The sequence below is a fragment of the Balaenoptera acutorostrata genome, chromosome 15 (assembly GCF_949987535.1).
Source record: "Balaenoptera acutorostrata chromosome 15, mBalAcu1.1, whole genome shotgun sequence".
NCBI lineage: Eukaryota > Metazoa > Chordata > Mammalia > Artiodactyla > Balaenopteridae > Balaenoptera > Balaenoptera acutorostrata.
The window spans coordinates 9577177-9595246 of NC_080078.1; the positions used below are offsets into that span (position 1 = coordinate 9577177).

At 58.5% G+C, this 18070-nt stretch overlaps 1 protein-coding gene across 12 annotated transcripts in view; it reads right to left on the bottom strand.

Annotated features, from left to right (window-relative positions):
* Positions 1 to 1292: 1292 nt before the first annotated feature.
* MLXIPL (MLX interacting protein like) overlaps positions 1293 to 18070 on the bottom strand; it is a 54185-nt gene continuing 37407 nt past the window's right edge. For 3 of the 12 annotated variants that reach the window (XM_057529019.1, XM_057529023.1, XM_057529013.1), the window contains exons 2-16: positions 15313 to 15419; positions 11003 to 11085; positions 10749 to 10838; positions 10407 to 10451; positions 9688 to 9889; positions 9483 to 9563; positions 6323 to 6492; positions 4484 to 5012; positions 3964 to 4257; positions 3695 to 3807; positions 3485 to 3604; positions 3193 to 3320; positions 2989 to 3112; positions 2302 to 2431; positions 1293 to 2015 (exon numbers count right to left, since the gene is read on the bottom strand). In XM_057529019.1, coding sequence (XP_057385002.1) covers positions 1897 to 2015; positions 2302 to 2431; positions 2989 to 3112; positions 3193 to 3320; positions 3485 to 3604; positions 3695 to 3807; positions 3964 to 4257; positions 4484 to 5012; positions 6323 to 6492; positions 9483 to 9563; positions 9688 to 9889; positions 10407 to 10451; positions 10749 to 10790 — 2097 coding nt within the window. In that variant the 5' untranslated portion in view covers positions 10791 to 10838; positions 11003 to 11085; positions 15313 to 15419 and the 3' untranslated portion in view covers positions 1293 to 1896. Of the gene's footprint in view, positions 2016 to 2301; positions 2432 to 2988; positions 3113 to 3192; positions 3321 to 3484; positions 3605 to 3694; positions 3808 to 3963; positions 4258 to 4483; positions 5013 to 6322; positions 6493 to 9482; positions 9564 to 9687; positions 9890 to 10406; positions 10452 to 10748; positions 10839 to 11002; positions 11086 to 12704; positions 12781 to 15312; positions 15420 to 18070 lie in introns of all 12 variants that reach the window. The other 9 variants (XM_057529016.1, XM_057529022.1, XM_057529017.1 and 6 more) reach the window with 7 other exon arrangements.

The window sequence follows — 18070 nt, forward strand, 5'->3', positions numbered from 1 at the left end:
GCCTCTTCAAGCCTTTGTCTGCAGCAGCAAATACCACCTAAAGGCTGGGTACATCTGTCACCTGCACAGTAAAAAGTGGCTAAAAGCAGAAACTCTGAAGTAAGACAGTCTGGGTGGGTACCTCAAAAACTGTGCAAACTTGGGCTAGTTAACCTCTCAATGTCTCAATTTTTCATCTGTAAAGTGGGGACAATAGTAATCGTTACAATAACTCTTCCATCGCGTTATATGCCAGGCACTGTAGTAAGTGCTTTATGTATATTTACTCTTCAGTCCTCACCGCAGGCCTATAGAGGTAGGTGTGGAGAGGATTAAGTGGGTGAATATACATAAAGTGCCTAGAATTGTGCTTGGCACGTGGTAAACACTAGATGACGGTGCAGTTACTCATGTTATCGTTATTATTATTCTACATGACTGAGGGAAAGTCAAAGCCCCCAGAAGACTCGCTCCTGTTTCTAGCCTGCAAATGTCTCCACAAACGTCTCCAGAGGTTTCCGAGCACGTGAGAGGGCTCAGACTCACCAGGCCTGAATGTAAGCTCCACGACGAGAGGGGTGCAGCAGTGAACAGATTTCCCAGGGCCAAGACCATAGCTTGGTCCGTGGTAGGCCCTCAGGAAATATTTGTTAAATAAATCAATGAAAGGGAATTCTCCAGTGGTCCAGTGGTTAGGACTTGGCAGTTTCACTGCAGGGGCCACGGATTCAATTCCTGGTCGGGGAACTAAGATCCCACAAGCCGAGCAGTGCAGCCAAAAAAGAAAATTAAAAAAAGGATCAATAAAAGGATCGACGAAGTATTGGGGCCATTTACCCCAACTTCCCATCTGCAGTATCAGTTCCTTCTAAGACATCCCGACCTGGTGGTCACCCACCCTCTGCTTGCACATCTCACACAGTGAGGCCGTCACTACCCGCTAAGGCAACGTTCTCCTCCTGGATGGTTCGAATGGAAGGCCCTGCCACTTCCACTCTGGGGTGCCGGCTCTGCCCTCCTCCAACGTGGAAGGTGGTGAGCCTCTCTGAACCTACCCCTGGCCATAGAGGATATCCAGGCTGAGTGTCTGTCATCTCTCCCTTGACTCCCTGTGGCCTATTCACAACTCAGCCCCCAGTGGGATCCTGTTAAGAAGCTCTGTCTGATCTTCCTTCACCTCCACTCAAAACCCTCCAGGAGCTTCCAGCTCAGAGGACAAGCTAAGGTCCCTTCATGGCCAGCGAGGCCCTCTATAAGGCCACCTCCCACTGCAAACCGTTCTCTTTCCATCCCAGAGTGAGAAACTCTCACAGTCCCTGACAGTTTCTGTTTTTATTGGTCAAGAATTCTTTACAAAATCCACACACACTCATCCACACACATACCAGGTGCCTCCCCTGGCTTGGCCACCCCCTGTCCTGCTCCCTCCTGGGATCAGACCTTCCTGGCCTCACGCAGGGATGCCATCCTGCAGCCCCTCCAGGCTACCAGTGGAGGAGCAGAGAGAAGGAACCTCCTTTTCTCCTTCCCGGCTTAGAAACAGAGGCCTGTGCCTGACCTGTGGGGGGAGCAGGTGGGAGTGACAAGGAAGCATCGTCCCCTTCCCTCTTTCAAACTCCCTGAGTTGCCAGCTTAGGCCCCCAAGCGCCACAGCTGCTAAGGCCTTGGGATCCTCTTCTACTTGAAGCTTCCCCGTCCCCATTTTGCAGACTGGAAAATGGAGGTCCAAAGAGGGAGGATGAGCTCCCCAGGTCACAGCGTTGTCGCTATAGTAGAGCAGGGACTGGAACTCAGTTCTTCCTGGCTCCCAGGAGATCAGAAGAAACCCTGCTTGACAGCCGGGACCCGGAGCAGGAGGGGCGTGCCCAGGGAGAGCAGCCCCAGGGCAGCTGAGTGAGCAGCACGGTCCGGCCAGCACTATAAAGATTTGCCAAGGGTGCCCTCTGTGACTGCCCGTGTGGCTTGCTCGGGTATACAGTCCGGGTCCGTCAGGATACTGGTAGATGTACTCAGCTGGCGTAGGGAGTTCAGAACAGCTGGGAAAAGAGAGAGAGAGAGGGAGAGACACTTTCTGGGGTCAGGGCCCTACCCTTGGATGCTGAAGACAAAGGGATCGGGGGCGGTACTAGTTAGCAAGACTGTCAGTCAGCCCCTCCTAGGACCTCTGTCTGCAGGTGTCCTGGTGGCCCATCTGGGGGCATGGTGGGGATGGACAAAACCCTAGGCTACAGTGAAGACAGGCTGGACCTGGGGTCTGAGTAGGGTGGAACCCCCTGCCCTGAGGCTTGGACACTCTGCTGAGCAGGCAGGTGGCTCACGTACTTGGTCGGAGAGCAGGCAGGGAGCAGTACTGGTCCAGCCAGGCCAGTGAGGTCTGGCGGAGGCTCTGCAGGCTTGCCGTAGACACCATCCCATTGAAGGACTCGAACAGAGGCCGGATGAGGATGCTGAACTGGACCCGGGTCAAGGAGCAGTTCTGTCATCCAGCTGGTACCCCCACCCATTTCACATGTAGCCCTGACAGCTGGCCACTGTCCAGCCTTGAACCCTGAGGACTCCTACTGTAGCCGCCCTCCCATACACTAAGGCCCTCCCAGCTCTCTGGCTCTCAGGCCCTATCCCCAGCTCCTCCAGGACCTTCCTTCTGGGCTGGACTATCCCCCATCCCTGGGCTTCCTGCCCTGGCTCAGTCAAGGGCTTGACCAGGTAAGGGAGTGAGAGATTCTATGTCTTCCCACGGGCCCACCCCGGTCATGTTACTCCAAGTACAGGTTCTCCCAAACTGCCCCTGGGACAGGGGGCTCCCCCTCAGTTTCCCTCTGCTCCCAGCCCACCACTGGGTAATGCTGCTGGCCAAGATGCCAGGGGCCTTGAAGGAGGGGGTAGAATCGGAGCCCTTTCCTCTGGGAGCAGCTCTGAGACCCTGCCTGGCCCGGGGAGTGGAGCCTGCATCGGGCCCAGCCTGGTCCGGCTGCAGCGCTCACCCCGCCACTGGCCAAGTGAGGATACTACCCAGAACTTCCAGTTATGCAGCGTGCGGGTCCGGACATAGTCATCGAACATGTCTCGCATTTGGTCGAACCGCTGGTGTGTGATGGGCACTCCCGTAGCGGGCAGCTGCTGCTGGCACAGGCTGGGGGCACGGGGCAGGTCAGGGCGGGGAGTCAGGCCGCAGGCCCCCTGGCCCAGCGCCTGCAGGCCCCCCCCACCCACTTGATGGCGGCATTGAGCTCCTCGATCTGGTCCCGGAGCTGCTGGGCCTCCTCCTGCTTGGCGGCTCGCTCCTGCTGCAGCATGGCGATGTACTCGGCCGTCTTCTGCAGCGTGGTGGCTTTGCTCATCTACGGCAGCACCGTAGGGCTGGGCTCAGGGACTGGGGGTCCCCCACCCTGGGCCCCACTGAGGCACTGGGATGGGAGGAGGCAACCGGGTGTGTGGAGGGCCCTGGGGTGTTCCACAGTGGGGCCCTGCGGCTCGGGGGTGCCAGCCTGGGCTGGAGGCTCACCTTGAGGTTGGGCTGGGTGCTGAGCGTGCTCACCAACCCGTGCAGAGTGTCAAACCCCAGCTTGATGTTGAAGCGCCGCTTCTGCTCCGCAGAGATGTGTGTGATGCGCCGGGTTTCGGTCTGCGGGGGCAGAAAGTGGGGTGAGCCTAGGAGGGGGCGTGGGAGGGCCTGGGGGGAGCAAACAGACCTTAGGGTGAGAAATGGTGCCACCTTGTTGTCCGGATGGCCCCGGCTTAGGACGCGTTGAGGGGAAGAGATGCACACGCTCAGAGTCCCCGGGCCCGGCAGGGAGTTGAGCTCCCCGGACAGCCGCCGCTCACCACCTGTGTCAGAGACAGACAGACCCACAGACAGACCAACACAGGGGAGAGGGTCCCATTGCCCTGTCCCTCTCATCCTGGCCCCAGACGTAGTCCCCCCTTCTTCCTTCCCCTCCCTCCCTCCCGCAGAGTTCCCCAATCCCTGCAACCCCTTTTTACCGCTGGGTGCTGGGGGCGAGAGCCGCTCCGCTTTGGGGACAATCAGGGGCCTGGGAGGGGCCAATGTGGCTGGACCCGGAGGTGGTCGGGGCGGTGTAGGGGCCGGGGTCGGGGGAAAGAAGGTGCAGGGGAACTCGGGGACTATCTCCTGCTGGGGTGGAGAAGGGCAGAGAGTCGGGGTGAAGCCCCGGGGTTCACCGCCACCTCCCAGTGCCCGCCATCTTACCGGGGACCCTGGGGACCGGAGGAGGGCGCTGGACACAAGCGCTGGTTCCAGGGCTTGCTCAGGCTTGGCTGTGCACAGACAGAACTGTGAGGGCTGCTGGGGCCCCCATCCCATCATCTCCCAAGACCCCGTCCCTCCGCTCCTCACAGCCCACACCGCTTTTGGGATCAGGGCCCAGGTCCCTCACTGCTTGCCACCCTGCCCTCCGGCTGAGCCTGCCCCTTAGCCTTCACCCTCTAATCCCACAGGCTCCCCGCTCCCGCATCTGGTCTCCATGTCCCCTTCCCAGCTCACCTGCTGTGAGCAGCTGTGCGAGGCAGGGATTGTTGCCCCCGGCAGTGGCAGGGGCCAAGGTGGGGGGGCTGGGCCTCCGCCCCCTGGGGGACTGGGTAGGGGGCTTGCCTCTGGGCCGCGTGCCTTGGGGCACGGTGAAGTGAGGCCCGAACGGGGGCTCCGAATACCCCGAGGGTAGAAGGTCTATGGGGAAGGGGGCGGGGGCAGGGCCTGGACCCAGCAGGGGGGTGGGTGCGAAGGCCGTGGGAGCAGACGGTGGGGACACTCCCGGGGCAGGAGGGACAGGAGGGAAAGAGAATCTGGGAGAGAAGAGAGGCTCTTCCTGCAGCATAGCAGGCAGCGGAGCCACGGGAGGGAAAGGGGGTGGGGCACAGGGCTCCAGGCCAAGCCCCTTGGCAGGGCTGGGGTATTGGAGGAGGGGTGGGCGTGCGGGAGTGGGTGGGAGCTTGGGCTTGGGGTCTTCAGGAAGGAGGAAATCAGAGCTCAGGAAGGCACTGGAGTCCAGAGGGCCAGGGCAGCTGCTCCGAGCCTGGTTGGGGGACAGAGAGCAGGGGAGAGAGCTAGCCTTTTTGAGGCCTCCCAGGCAGCCTCTTGCCCTGGCTGAGCTCTGGACTGGGCACTGCGAGAGTTGGGAGAAATGGTCCCTGGCCTCAGACACACACCCCAGGAAAATTATAATCTAATGAGGGGAAAGAGGGGAACCCATTTATGCACAAATTAGGCATGAGAAAGAGCATCAATCTTCCTGCCTGCCCATTCATTCACCAAATAACTTACCAACCCATCCATCCATCCATCCATCCATCCATATCCATCCATCCATCCTCCATCTATTCACCTACCTATGTATTCTCTCATCTATGAGCTAGCTCATCTACCTATATTTCTACCAGCCTACCAGGTATTAACCCATTCACCAATCCATCCAACCACCTATACTTCCTTCACTCACCCACCAACCCATCCATAGTCTGTCCATCTATCCACCATCTGTATATTCACCAGCCACACATCCATCCACCAGTCCATTTACTGATCCACCAAACTACTTACTCATTTACAAATTCATCCACCAGCCCATCCATCCAACCAACCACTCACCTACCTATATATATACCAACGATGTAAGCATCTACCCCCATCTACAACCCAGCGATCTATTCTCCAACACACCCATCCATCCACACACTCATCTGTTCACTCACTTGCTCAATCATCGGGCAACCATTTACCCAGTGCTGTTAATGTGCTTGAACTGTGCTAAGTATAAGAAGATGCAGTGGTGAGTAAAGCATAGCCCTTCCAGCAAGGAGCTCACAGTCTAGTCAAGGAGAGAGACCTCTTAAACAATGAACTACGTTAGTGCCTGAGAAGTCTGATAACGGAGGGAAAAGGTAACTAACTATCCTAGCATCATGGGGACAACATCTGAAGTGGGCCTGGGAGTTCCTGAACCAAAATGATAGAGTCACTGCTTCCTAAATGCACATGCTCAGCTTCGGCCTCCATGCTTCCGTTCCTGCTTCTCCTCCCCTCTACTGGTCTCTTCTTCTGCCCAAACCCAAGTCATTCACTAAGGCCCAGAACTCCCCCCTCTTCCAGGAAGTCTTCCACAAGCAGCCCAGCTCCACGCTCCTCTGTCCTCAGGCTCCCCCCCTCAACCATCTTGTCAGTTCTGCTTCACGAGGGTCTTTCCTCCCCAGCTGAACGGTGCCCTCCTGGAGGGCACAGATGGGGTCTGTCTCCCCCTCCAGTCTCTCTCGATGGACTGAGCATACTCAGGAAGTACCCTGAATACCTCCGGGGTGTGGGCAGGTGAGCTGGGCAGGGTGAGCTCACCTGCAGGCGGTTATGTCCCGAGAGGTGGGTCATGCCCGAGCAGGCAGAGGGCACCTCCGAGCCCAGGATCCCACTGCTGAGGACAGGGTCAGCCATGGGGCCGAAGCTGGGGGGCTCCAGGAAGCTTGAAGTTGTAGGCGTCTGTGGGGGGCGGTAGTTGGTGAAGAAATCTGTAATTCAGACACACAGGTGGCAGCTGTCAGGGCTAAGGCCGCGGCTGGAAGCAGCGGGCTGGCCCTGTCCCCAGGCTGGGCTGGCAGTGGGGTGGGGGCCAGCGAGGGAGGGGGGGCCTTCCACAGAAGATTGTGAAACTGGGAGAGTTTCTGTCTCACTCAGGGGAAGCCACAGCAGAGGCTCTGGTGGGACGGGCCTGAGTGGGAGACAGCAGGGGGATGTGTGGGGGTGTTAGTGGGACACCCCAGGAAGCAGCCCTCCCACCGAGCCCCAAAACTGGCTCCTGAGGCCCCCCTTCCCCACCCCCGGCCTGGGAATCCCAGGCCTTGTCTGCTCCTGTTACCAGCTCTGGTGGGGACATGGCGGGGTGGGGTGGTACTACAGACTACCAGAGAGGGAAAGGGTGGGGTCCAAGGGGAGGAGGTCTAGGTTGGGGAAGGGCATCGTGGTGTCAGGAGTTCACGGAGTGAGTTAGGGGTGAGAGGGGTCAGAAGGTCAGTGGGTCTGGGACAATTTGGGTTTGTTGGAAGGTCAATGGATAGGGCTACAAGAACAGAGCTCAGGAGTGTGGGTGAAGGGGCTAAGGGGGGGTCTCAGAGCAGGGGTCAGAGGGTGGGCTCAGAGCGGGCGCAGGAGTGAGGGGCTGCTGGAAGGCCTGGAAGAGCTGGCGGGGAGTGGGGCAGCCAGATTGTTTGAGGTGCGGGTTGTGTAAGCCCCAGGCTATTCTGGTTTTGGGAAGCAGCTGCCTGCGGCCTAACCACATCCCGGGCCTGGGCGCCGCCCGCCCGCCCGCTCCCTTCCGGGCACCTTTCTCTGACCCTGAGCAGCCTCCTGTCTGCACCAGCTCCCAAGGCCTCCTGGTCTGGTCAGACGCGACCCCACTGGCCTTGGATGGACCCCAGCCCCCTGGCCAAGACAGGTTGTCAGGCCTTTCCCCCCGGGGGCCCCCTTGAAGGAAACTCAGGAGTGGGATAAGCCAGCATCAAACCTCGAGCCTGACTGGGTCTTATTTGTGCATCTCATGTGACTGGGGGCCCGTGTGTTGCTGGGTGGCCGGCTCTGCATGTGTCAGTCTCACTAGCACCAGTCTGTCTGCCTCCCTGTGTGTCGGTCCCGCTGTTTGGAGCTCTGTCTGAGTCCGTGTGCACCTGCCCTGGTGTGAGGTGCTCAGTGTGTACATGTCTGCCCTGTGCCCACCTCTGTGTGTGTCTGTGTGTCTTTCTCGGCCACAAGGTCAGAAGGGATCTTCTTGCTGTCCTCCTGCCTCCCTTCAACAGAAGGACTGGGTGGTAGAGGGTGAGCGGCCGCCCATCCTCCACCCCCAGCCCCCAGGGACCATGGGCCTCATCAGGTAGCCCCAGGATGCTCAGGGCCGCAGAGCAGCAAGCCCAGCCCAGCCTGAGTCACCACGTCCCCTTACCACGGCGTGTCCCCACCCCACGTTGGTAGAAGACACTTCCTAGTCCCAGCCACCCGCGGAGCCCTCCCAACCTGTCCCCCCCACTGACCTGCCATCCCCTGGCTGAGCCCCTCTCCCGCCCCATGCTTCCCTGAGTGGCCCTCACCCAGCCTCTCCCTGCTCCCTGAGCCCCCTCCACCAAGCCCCCTCCCTCCAGAGAGCTATGGCCCCCCCACTAGGTTTCCTCTCAAGTGAGGAGCTCTTGGGGACCAAGCGGCAGCCCTGACGGCCCTGGTGCTCCCTGCCCTCCCAGTTCACGGGGCGCTTAAGGGGGCCACAGCAGCCCCCTCCCCTGTGTGACCCGCACCCCCTACCGTAGGTTGCCCTCTCTGGCCCCCACTCTGGCAGCCACCCTGCGCTGAGAGAAGCCGCTTCCCAGCCCCGGTCGGTCAGGTTTTGCCCAGAACCCGGGTTTTGGGGGGAGCGGCTGGGCTCCTACCTGCGGCAGGGGTCTGTGTGCCCAGACGGGGCTGCTGCCCTCCCAGGCTGGTCTGCTCCCAGGGCACTGCCATCAACGCTGCTGTCCCCGCAGCCCCCAGCCCCCACCCAGGCAGGGATGGGGGTGGTTCCTCATTCCCTCGTCCCCGCCCCATAGGCCTCCACCTCTTAACTGACAGGCCCAGGACCCTGCCAGTCAGGAAGGAGTGGAGGGGTCACCCAATCCAAGCCTTTATCCCAGGAACCCCCTTTCTGCGCCCGAGGCCTCGGCTGAGACAGGCTGAGCCTCCATGTCTGACCCCCAGCACGGCTCCGGAGTCCCCTAAGTGTGTGCCTATCAGGAGCAGTCTCCAAGGTCTACAGCTAAGTGAAGAAAGCAATGCGGGAAACAGGCTGCTACAGAGACAAAAAAGAGACATTTGTCCGCGTGTGCTATATAGACATGGTATCTCTGGTGGGACACGAGAACCCAGCGACTGGTGGCCCTGGGGCTCAGGAGAGGGAGCCAGGGCAAAGGATTACTTTAAAGAATGCTTTAAAAGATATGATTCCTGGGATTTTCTTAAAAATAACATAGGAGGGGAGAACTGGGTGAGGTCTAGGTGAAATAAGAATGGCCAGGAGTTGATAAATGTTGACACTGGTGAGGATTCCATGAGGGTCAGTGAACTACTCTCTCTCCCTACCTGTGTGTATGCTTGAAATGTTCTTTAATAAATAGTTTTTTTAAATGAATTATATAAATACTAATAAATAGACCCAAACAAAGGAGAGCCATCAAAGTCCCTCTCTCCCCTGAGAGAGTCCCAGCATCTACTGCTCTCCTGGGGACTACCCAGAGCCTGCAGCTTCAATGCTCCTGGTCCCCTGTCCCCTGCTAGGTACCCTGTCTGGCTTGCTCTCACCTGAGGCCACACCACCTGCATCCCAAGGCCAGACAAAGGGAGACCAGGAAGATCCCTCAGAAATCACCCAGATCATCCGCCCTCCCAGAGGGGCCTGGGACTGGCCTGAGGTCTCAAGTGTACTGGGGCTTTCCTCCCACTGACCCTGACCATCCACTCACCCAGGGGGAGGGGCCTGCCCCACCTGAGATCTCCATGAAGTCATCCAGGCTGGGCTGCAGAGGCGTCAGGTCCGGCTGGATCATGTCAGCGTTGCCGACATAGGCTGGAGGGGGCAGTGGTGGTGTCAGCAGCATCGGGCAGGGCGGAGTGGGGGCACCCATGCCTGGCCATCCTCCCTTGGCTGCCTGGATCCCCTCAGGCCTCCCTTTCCTGGCGCAGCCCCTCACCGTCCTCGGGGGGCAGCTGCAGGGGTGTAGGGCCGGGCTGAGTCATGGTGAAGAGTGTGTCGGAGATGTCGGACAGAAAGCAATCGAGATCCAGAAGCTGCCGCCCGCCGGTCTCCTCCTCTGGGCCCGCCAGCAGGACGGGCACCACGCTGGTGAAAAGCTGCTCGCACCATCGCTCCGGTGGCTGCCACCCCCCTTCCACCTGAGGAGACAGAGCTGTCAGCAGCCCCGGGGCGGGCTCCACTGCCCGACTCCCTCCCAGTCTGGAGGCACAGGGCTCTCCCACTGCCCCCTGCCCGGGGGATGAAGTGGTCAGCCATCCAGAGGGCCTCTCTGCAGAGGGCCTTTCAGTTTGCTGCCTGAAAGGCTAGGGTTACCCCACTGGCCTCCAACAACTCCTCCCAGGAGAGAGGCTGGGATGGCCTGCTGAAGAGATGAGGGTCCCTTCCTGCCCCTACACTTTTCCCTACCTGGGTCCCCAGTTCTTAGAGCCCTCTGTTCCCCCATGCTTCCCCACCACTTGCTTAGTGAACCAGAAGGCTTGGGGTCTTCCCACCACTGTGCTCCAGTGCTGCCCTTCCCAAGAGGAGAAAAGCTCAATTAATCAACCAGAGGACAGCGGCCACACCCACTCCACTCACGTCCCACCCTCTCCCCACCGCCACTGCCTCGCCCACCCAGAGGGAAGCGTCCATTCTCTGGGTCCAGGGAGCACCCACCTGCTTTGGGGCCAGGAGATCCCCTTCCCTGCTGGACTTACGGAGCTGCAGGAACACACAAAGGTGGACACTGGATCCCTTTCCGCTCCTCCATCGCTCCCCGCCAAGGCCTCCCGTACTCACTAGCTCCCCCAGATCAACCGGATCCCTCACTTCCCCTCGGAAGCTCTTTGGCCCTGGGAGGTAAGGGGGTTGCGAGGAGGCCGTGTGGCCACTGGGTGGCGCTGTCGGCCTGGGTCTTAATGGAGGACAGGGTCGGGGTTGGGTTGGGGGGAAGCCCTCCGGGGCTCTTGCAAGAGAGGCCGTGGTCAGAAGTCGCAGGGGAAAGGGCCCCCCACTGACCCGCTTCTTGTAGTAGATGCGCCACTTATGGTACTCGCGCATCACCACCTCGATGCGCCGCTTCCAATAATTCCCCTCCAAGACGACGGCCTGAGGAGGGCCGGATAGGGGACTCAGTGCGAGGGGTGGCACTGACCCCACCCCTCACCCAGTCTCCCTCTGGGCCAGCCCCTCCCGCTCAGCATGAGGAGTGATGGGCAGGAGGGGCCTGGCTTGGTGAGGCGGCAGGTGGTTGGTCCCGTGGTCTCAGCTACCTCCGGTTTCCGGTGCTCATCAGCCTCAGGCCCCTGCAGGGGGGTCACGAAGCCACACACGGGGCTCTTCCTCCGCTCCACATCTGAGAGAAGGGCGCCAGGTCAGGGGTGTCCAGCTCCCTCATCTCCCACTCCAAGGGGACTGGGACTCAAGTGCCACACTATGAATGAAATCCTGCCTGGCCTTCCATGCTCTGATTAAGTGCCACCTCCTCCAGGAAGCCTTGCTGCCTGCTCTAGCTCTCCCAGATCTCCTTCTTCTATGCGACCCTGTAAAACAAACCTCCCACACCCCATCTGCCCCCTTGGGAGCCTAGTAGGTGTGCAGGCAATGCTTGCTGAATGGGATTGTTGGGCCACACGAAGTTAATTGCCCCAAGAAGGTCCTGGTCAGGCTGGTGGGCTAGAGGTCCAGAGCCCTGGTCCCCTGCTTCAGGATGCCCAATTCCATCTCAGAGAACCACCGCTGGCCCACTTCAGGCCACCTGCCTGAGCCCTTTCTCTGCTTCCTCCACTCCCATCCCTGTCTTCAACCCTGATCTCTCTCCAGGCTCCTTTTTGGCCTATAAACAAATTCCAGGCTCTCCTTTACCTCTCAAACCTTCCCCTTCCTTTGCTTCCCAACAAGCTAAATTTCTTCCCATCACCCCTTTGCTTTCCTCCCAGACTCTGGCAGACTTGTCACTCACCACATCCACCTCTGCCCTCCCAGCTGCATTGTCACCTCTGGTACCTCAGCATCTGCCCGCACACCCACCCCGCTGGCCCAGCTCCTGAGCTTAAGGCTCTGGCCCTCCCCAGTCCCATCCTCCGAGACCTTGGCTGCAGGGCACCCTCCTCCTCCCTAAGCCCCGGGAACCTCCCCTCTGTTCTCCTACCTCCCTGACCACTTTTCACTGGCCCTTCTGCCAGGCCCACTCCCCCTAACCTCTCTCATCTTGCTCCTTTCCAGTTTCAGACCCATCTTCCAGCTGCCTGGGGAACCTCTACTAGGATGTCTCAAAACATCACTCTCAGATGTTTGGAAACTTCCCTCCCAAGCCCAAGCCTCCTCTGGACTGCCAACAATGCCTCCCAGTCTCCCAGCTCCCCACTGTCTCCCAGTGTCCCCATCTAATCCATGGACTAACCCTCTCAATCCCAAGGGTGTGTGGCATTTCTTCCACCGTCCCCTCCCCTCCATATTCTCACTGTTCCCCCCGGTCTGGTGTCATTTCTCGCCTAGACCTCCCTGACTCCAGCCTCACGCCCTCCAGCCCATCTTCCTGCTGCGGCCAAGTCAATTCTTCCTAAAGGGCAGTACAGGCCTAAACCCCTCCACGGCTCCCTGAACCTGCGGGATAACGCCCACACCCCTTAGCTTGGCTTCCAAGCCCTCCGGGACTGGCCCCACTGCTTCTCCTGCCTTTCCATCGCCTTCATATGCCCCACCTTGAAGCCAGACCCTAACCCCCCACCCCCTGCTCAACAGCCCTCTGGTTTTATTCTACGTGGAATCCCCTTCCCTTCCCTCTGCCTCATCACGTCTGCCCTCCCATCAGGATAGCCTAGGGCTGCCCCTGTTCTAGGAAGCCTTCCCTTTTCTGAAACCCCATGGTCCCATGTGCCTCACTTTCCACCCTGCCTTGGCCATTTCTCTACATGCTGGCCTCTCCGTTGGGAGTGAAGGCAGAAGCTGTGCCCTTTAGCCCCAAATCCTTACATCTGGCACAGAGCTTGGCACACAGCAGTCCTTCGAGACCCTGGGGCTCCCCACGCAGTGACTTTTCCTGGCAGTCCTGACAAAGAGGAATTTAGGGGTGTCTGTGGGGCCCATCCTGCCTCAGCCCACAGCAAAGTTCCTCTGGGACAATTGACACAGAGGAGGGGGGACCATCTGAACATGAAATTTATTGGGACCTTCAGCATCACTCACAAAGTTCTGTCCTAAAGGACGTTCTCCAAGACTATTCCTATGGGATTGGGGGTAGGGGTTATCCTGGTTGTGAACATAGCTTGGACAGAAAACAAAGGGATGGGCCCTTGGCTGCGTGGACTCCTGGGGGTTAGAGCAAGGAGGATCTCGGGAGTATCTGTTCCTGGCTTCCTAGTTGAGGATATGAGCACCAGGAAAGACTGGGCTTGCCCAGGGCCCCCAGAGAGTCAGCGCTGAGCAGGCCTGGTCAGGCTCTGCCCTCCCCCACTTGGCAACCCTGTGCTCTGGACAGAAGGGCAGGGATCATGTGGCTTCCTAGGGCTGGGACATGCTTTATTTAACAATGATAAGTTCATCCATTCATGCAGCCTCCTAGGCCCTTGCACCTGTGCTGGGACAGATGCTGGGACAGGGGATCCATGAATGAATCGGGGATGAAACTCCCAGCTTAGTGGGAGAGACAAGGAAAGCACACACATCACATGAGCTAAAGCAAGGTGGAGAGTCAGCTCATGAGAGGTGCTCTGGAATATCAGAGGAAATCAAGGTGACTTGGAGGTGTGGAAAAGGAAGGGCTCTTGGAGGCCAGGAGCCTGCCGAAAGGGTGGGGGTGTGAGGGGGAGGGGCCAGGCAGCCCTCCAGCAATCCCACTCCTCCCCCTTTCCCGAAGCCCCCCTTCAAATCTTCCGTGTTCAGGGAGGAGGAGTCCTGACATTTGTTAGAGGCCTGCTGTTGCTATTATCACAATAATAGTAATAAATCCCAGCAGCTCACCTTCAGGGAGCCCTTGTGTGTTTCAGGCCCTGTGCTGAGATACGGACCATCTACCTCGCTGAAAACTCACAGCAAACCTCAGCAATAGGATCTATTATGATTCCCACTTTACAGATGAGCAAGCACCAACTGGGGGAGGCTAGGGACTTTCCCAAGGTCACACAGCTAGGGTGTGCTAGAACTTGACTCAACCCCCCTCTGACTTAGAACTTGGGGTCCTTCCATCAACTTGTTCCACAAGCTGGGTGAGGACCCCTGGGTGGCATCGGAAATTTCTTCGGCAGAGAGAAGGGTCTGCACCCCATCCAGCTTTGAGGGGAAAGGGTAGAGGGTGAAAACTCGGGGTGGGGGAGTTAGAGACACCTTCTCCCCCTGGCCTATCAGCTTCCTGGTTTAGGCAGGGCCCGTCCTTAACATTATCAGGCGAGGGCTGGAAGCCAGCCAGCCGGGAGCAGTGGAAGAAGCGCTGGGCTGAGTTGGAGAGCCCTGAACTCACAGCCAGTCATAGCTCTGCTCCTCTTATGCTCAGTGACCCTGAGTAAGTCACTCGCCTTCTGGGTCTCACTTGCTCGTCCATAAAATGGGGATAATAAAACCTATCTCCCAGGGTTGCTAGGAAGCCTTAAATAAGATGATTTAGGAAAGTGCCGGGCACATAGATGAATAGAAACCAAAAACAAACAAAACAAAAGAAGCCACTTCTTTTCTCTGCTTGAATGGAATCCAGTGGGACCACTACAGAGAATACCACGTGTGGTCCCTCCTACGCTGTGTGTTCCCAGCTCAGCGCAGCCTTTGATCCTACAGGAGGATCTTACTGAGCTGGACAAGGTTCAGCACAGGACAAGGTCCAGCACAGGTCTCTCAGCCTCTGCTACCCTGCCATGGGGCATAGGTGGGTTTCGTATCCCCAAATGAATGACCGTGACCTCCTCAAGGGTACATCGGATTCAACCATCATTTATTACGCACCAACTTTGTGCCAGCCCTGTTCATACCCGTTATCCCCATGCCAGCCATCAAAGTTAGGACTCTTGGCCTCATTTTATAGATGAAAAAATGGGTTCAGAGAGGTTAGACAACTTGCCTGCAGTCACACAGCCAGCAAGGGGCAGAGACAGGGTGGGAAACAAGCTCTGGGTGACTCCAAGACCAGAGTCCCTTCCACATGGTCTCTCTGGGCTCCCTCCCCCCCCAATCTCCACGGTAGGGAACCTAAGGACGTCAATGGAAGGCTGGTGGAGACCCACCAGGATCTGAGTTTCCCCTTTGCAAAGTGGTGCGATTGGCCTGGATAGTGTTGAACGCCTTTCTACCCTGGCATTTGAGGCACCTGACTACACTAATGGGATGCAGAATGGGCCTTGAACTGTTCCCCAAATCTCAGCTCACTTTAGGACTTCCGAAGGGTGACCCCTGCTGTGTCCAACTTCACAGCGGAGAGCGCCCTTTGGGACGCATCCCCCAAGACCCTCTGGGTTGAGAAGCTGTTGAGGGGTCCTGATGCTGGGGACCTGGTCTCCCCCAAAGCTCTCTGTGGCTGCTGGCCCTGAGGACCCTGGGGGTTTCCGGGGCAGCCCTTTCGTCAGCCCTCCTGCTGGGGCCTGTGGTGCCCACTCACACTGGATATACCAGGCCCTCCAGATGGCGTTGTTGAGGCGGATCTTGTCCCGGCACAGCAGCTTGAGGCCTTTGAAATTCTTCCACTTGGGAGAAACCAGCTTGCCACTGTCAGAGGGAGAGGGCTGGGTCAGGGGGGGCGTGGAGAAAGAGGATGGTTGGAGGGGGCTGTCTCCACTTTCTTCCCGTGCACAAGGCACTCATCTATGGTGGGCAACTTGAGGGACACCCCTCCCAAATCCTGCCCCTCACTCTAATCTGCCTGAAATGCCTACCCTGAGAGGCAGACCTTTAAAATACTCTCCCCGGTCCCCACTTGGGGCCTCTGTGTTCTTTGGTGAGACCTGCTGAAATCTGTTTATCAGCTTAGGTGTCAGAAAGACAATGCCCATTGGCCTCACAGGCATCTATCTCATAGGCTGGCTAAGGAGGGTTTTCGCCTGTTTCTTACTTAAGGAAACTGAGGGTCAAGAAACGAAGGGGACATGCCCAAGGTCACGTGACATGATGGAGACTCATTCAGGACCTGTGGCTTTTTCTCCACCAGTCTCACTGGCCCCCTTAGGCCTAGGGGATGGGTAAGGTTTGTCTGAGAAGAGACGGAGCCTCTTCACCAGAGGCAGCCTCCAAGCAGCCAGCCACTGCCTTTTCACTGCCCTTCTGGTGTCTGCCCAGCCCAGAATCCCAGGATGGCAATCTGGACTGACCTGGAAGGTGCGCCCCTTCCCAGGGGTGTGCGCAAGACAATAGCCACCAGGGCCCGCCCAAAGGAAGGCAGCTAGGATGGTGGAGTGATGGGCAGGGGGCACCTTGACCCTAACCCTGACCCCTGACTCTAACCCTAGTAGTCAATCAAATCCATGAGACGGAAGGGCTCTACCAGGTGAGGGGCTTGACTCTCAGGGTCCTGTTGGGCACAGGCCAAGTCTGCCACCCCTGGGGAGCTGACCTAGGACGCCAAGATGTTCAGGGTCTTAGACCCCTGCTGGTCCCTCTCTCTTCCCTCCCCCCTCGCTCCTCATGGTTCGCAAGCTGGGATTATGCATGAGTCCCCTCTGGCCCAGCTTCTCCAACCCTTGCTCACATGGAAGGCTGAGGCCCCAAGGCTTAGTCTTTCAGAACGCCAGGCCTGCTCTCTCCGGGGCCCTCTCCCAGTTCCTGGGGGTGAGGGGCAGGTGGGTGGCAGTCTGGCTCCTGCAGCCCCTTGAGTGCATGGGTCACTGGGTCTCCTCTACTCTCTGGTCTCCAAGCTCCTGTGTTTGCTTTGGGGTTGGGGGGGACTGCTACCCCCAGGCACAACAGGCCTCATTACCCAAATAGAGTACATGGCCCAAGCACCCAGGCCCGCTGGCTGGCCCCTTTCCCTCCTAAGTCAGATAAACACCATCTGTCTAGTAGGGAGACATGGAGTAGGGGCACTCTGATACCTCCTGGGCCAGCTTCTTCTGTGGCACCTGAGGGGACTCCTGAGTTTGTTGCCCCAGCCTGTATCCCAGCAACCTCCCAGCCCACTCTGATCACCCAGCACCCTACCCCCAGCCTGCCTGCCCTCCCTCCTCCATTTCCCTGCTGAGGCTACAGCGTTTGTGGCCAGGCAGGGCTGGGGGAGGTGAGACAGTGACATCCACGCCCAGGAGGAAAGAATTTGGTCTGTGCTGGGCCTGTTGGCTGGGAGGGGAGGAGAGGGGCCCAGCCTGGAGCCAAAAGCCTGTGACCAGGGTTCAAGGGATTCTTATTGACCAACAGAAATTCTGGGAATCTTGGGGATGGAATGGGGAAAACTCAGAACACCCCCCCTCCCCCGCCCACACACACATATCTACCTTGTGGAAATTTCCCTGGAAATTTCCTTAGAGTCCTGCTTGCTCCCCCTCACTCCTGAGGCCATTCTTTCCATAGCTAGCCAGCTCTGACCATGAACAAGTGTTTTCTTGGAACTTCCAGAACCTGCCTCCCTGAGGGTTCCACCCGCAGAACCATGGGACACGGGCCCCCTCCCAGTGGAGCAGTCGTCTCTCTGCCCATGCAGCCCTGCTGAGGGTGAAAGCTGGCCAGACGTCTGCAGGCTGTCCTCCGGGTCAAGCTGGCCAGTTCTTCCTGGCACCTCTGGACTCCTTGCCTTGCTGTCCCTGCCCATCTCCTTACTCTCTTGGGATACCCCGGCTTCCACAATCCTCTCCCCTCCAAGGAACCCCCACAATTAGGGGTCTTTAAGGGCTAAAACACTGTCCCAGTCTGAGCCTCAGTTTTTTCCTCTATGGGGGAACTCAAAGACTCCTCTGATACCGAGCCACTACCATCCCTGGCACTTAGGACCCCACCGGGGCGGGCCACAGAGGTTGAATATTCTGGGTGTGTAGGGAGGAAGCCCAGCCCTCTCTACCCCAGCTGCCCCTGAATGGGGTCACATCAGCTTCCAGTCAGCCTCCTAGTGTGGGCGGTTCTTGGAGTGTGCTCTGCCCCCTGCCTTGCCATTTCCCCTGAACCTCCTCCCCTTTTGGTCACTGTGGTCTGGGATAGGGGCGTGAGCCAGTCCAGGCAGAGCAGTGTGTAATGTAAAGCAGAAAGCTTAAGTTGGGAATGGATGGGAAAAGGGGGACCCTGGGGGAGTCGGGGGAGCAGGAGTGCCCGAATCTGGTGTACCATGACCTTAGATGCCCTGTCCCAGGAGGTCCCCTGATGTCCGAGGAGGGGAGGGAGGAAAGGGACGGGAATTTGAACTTTCCACACAGGTCTGGTGCTCTGGATGATCAGATTGC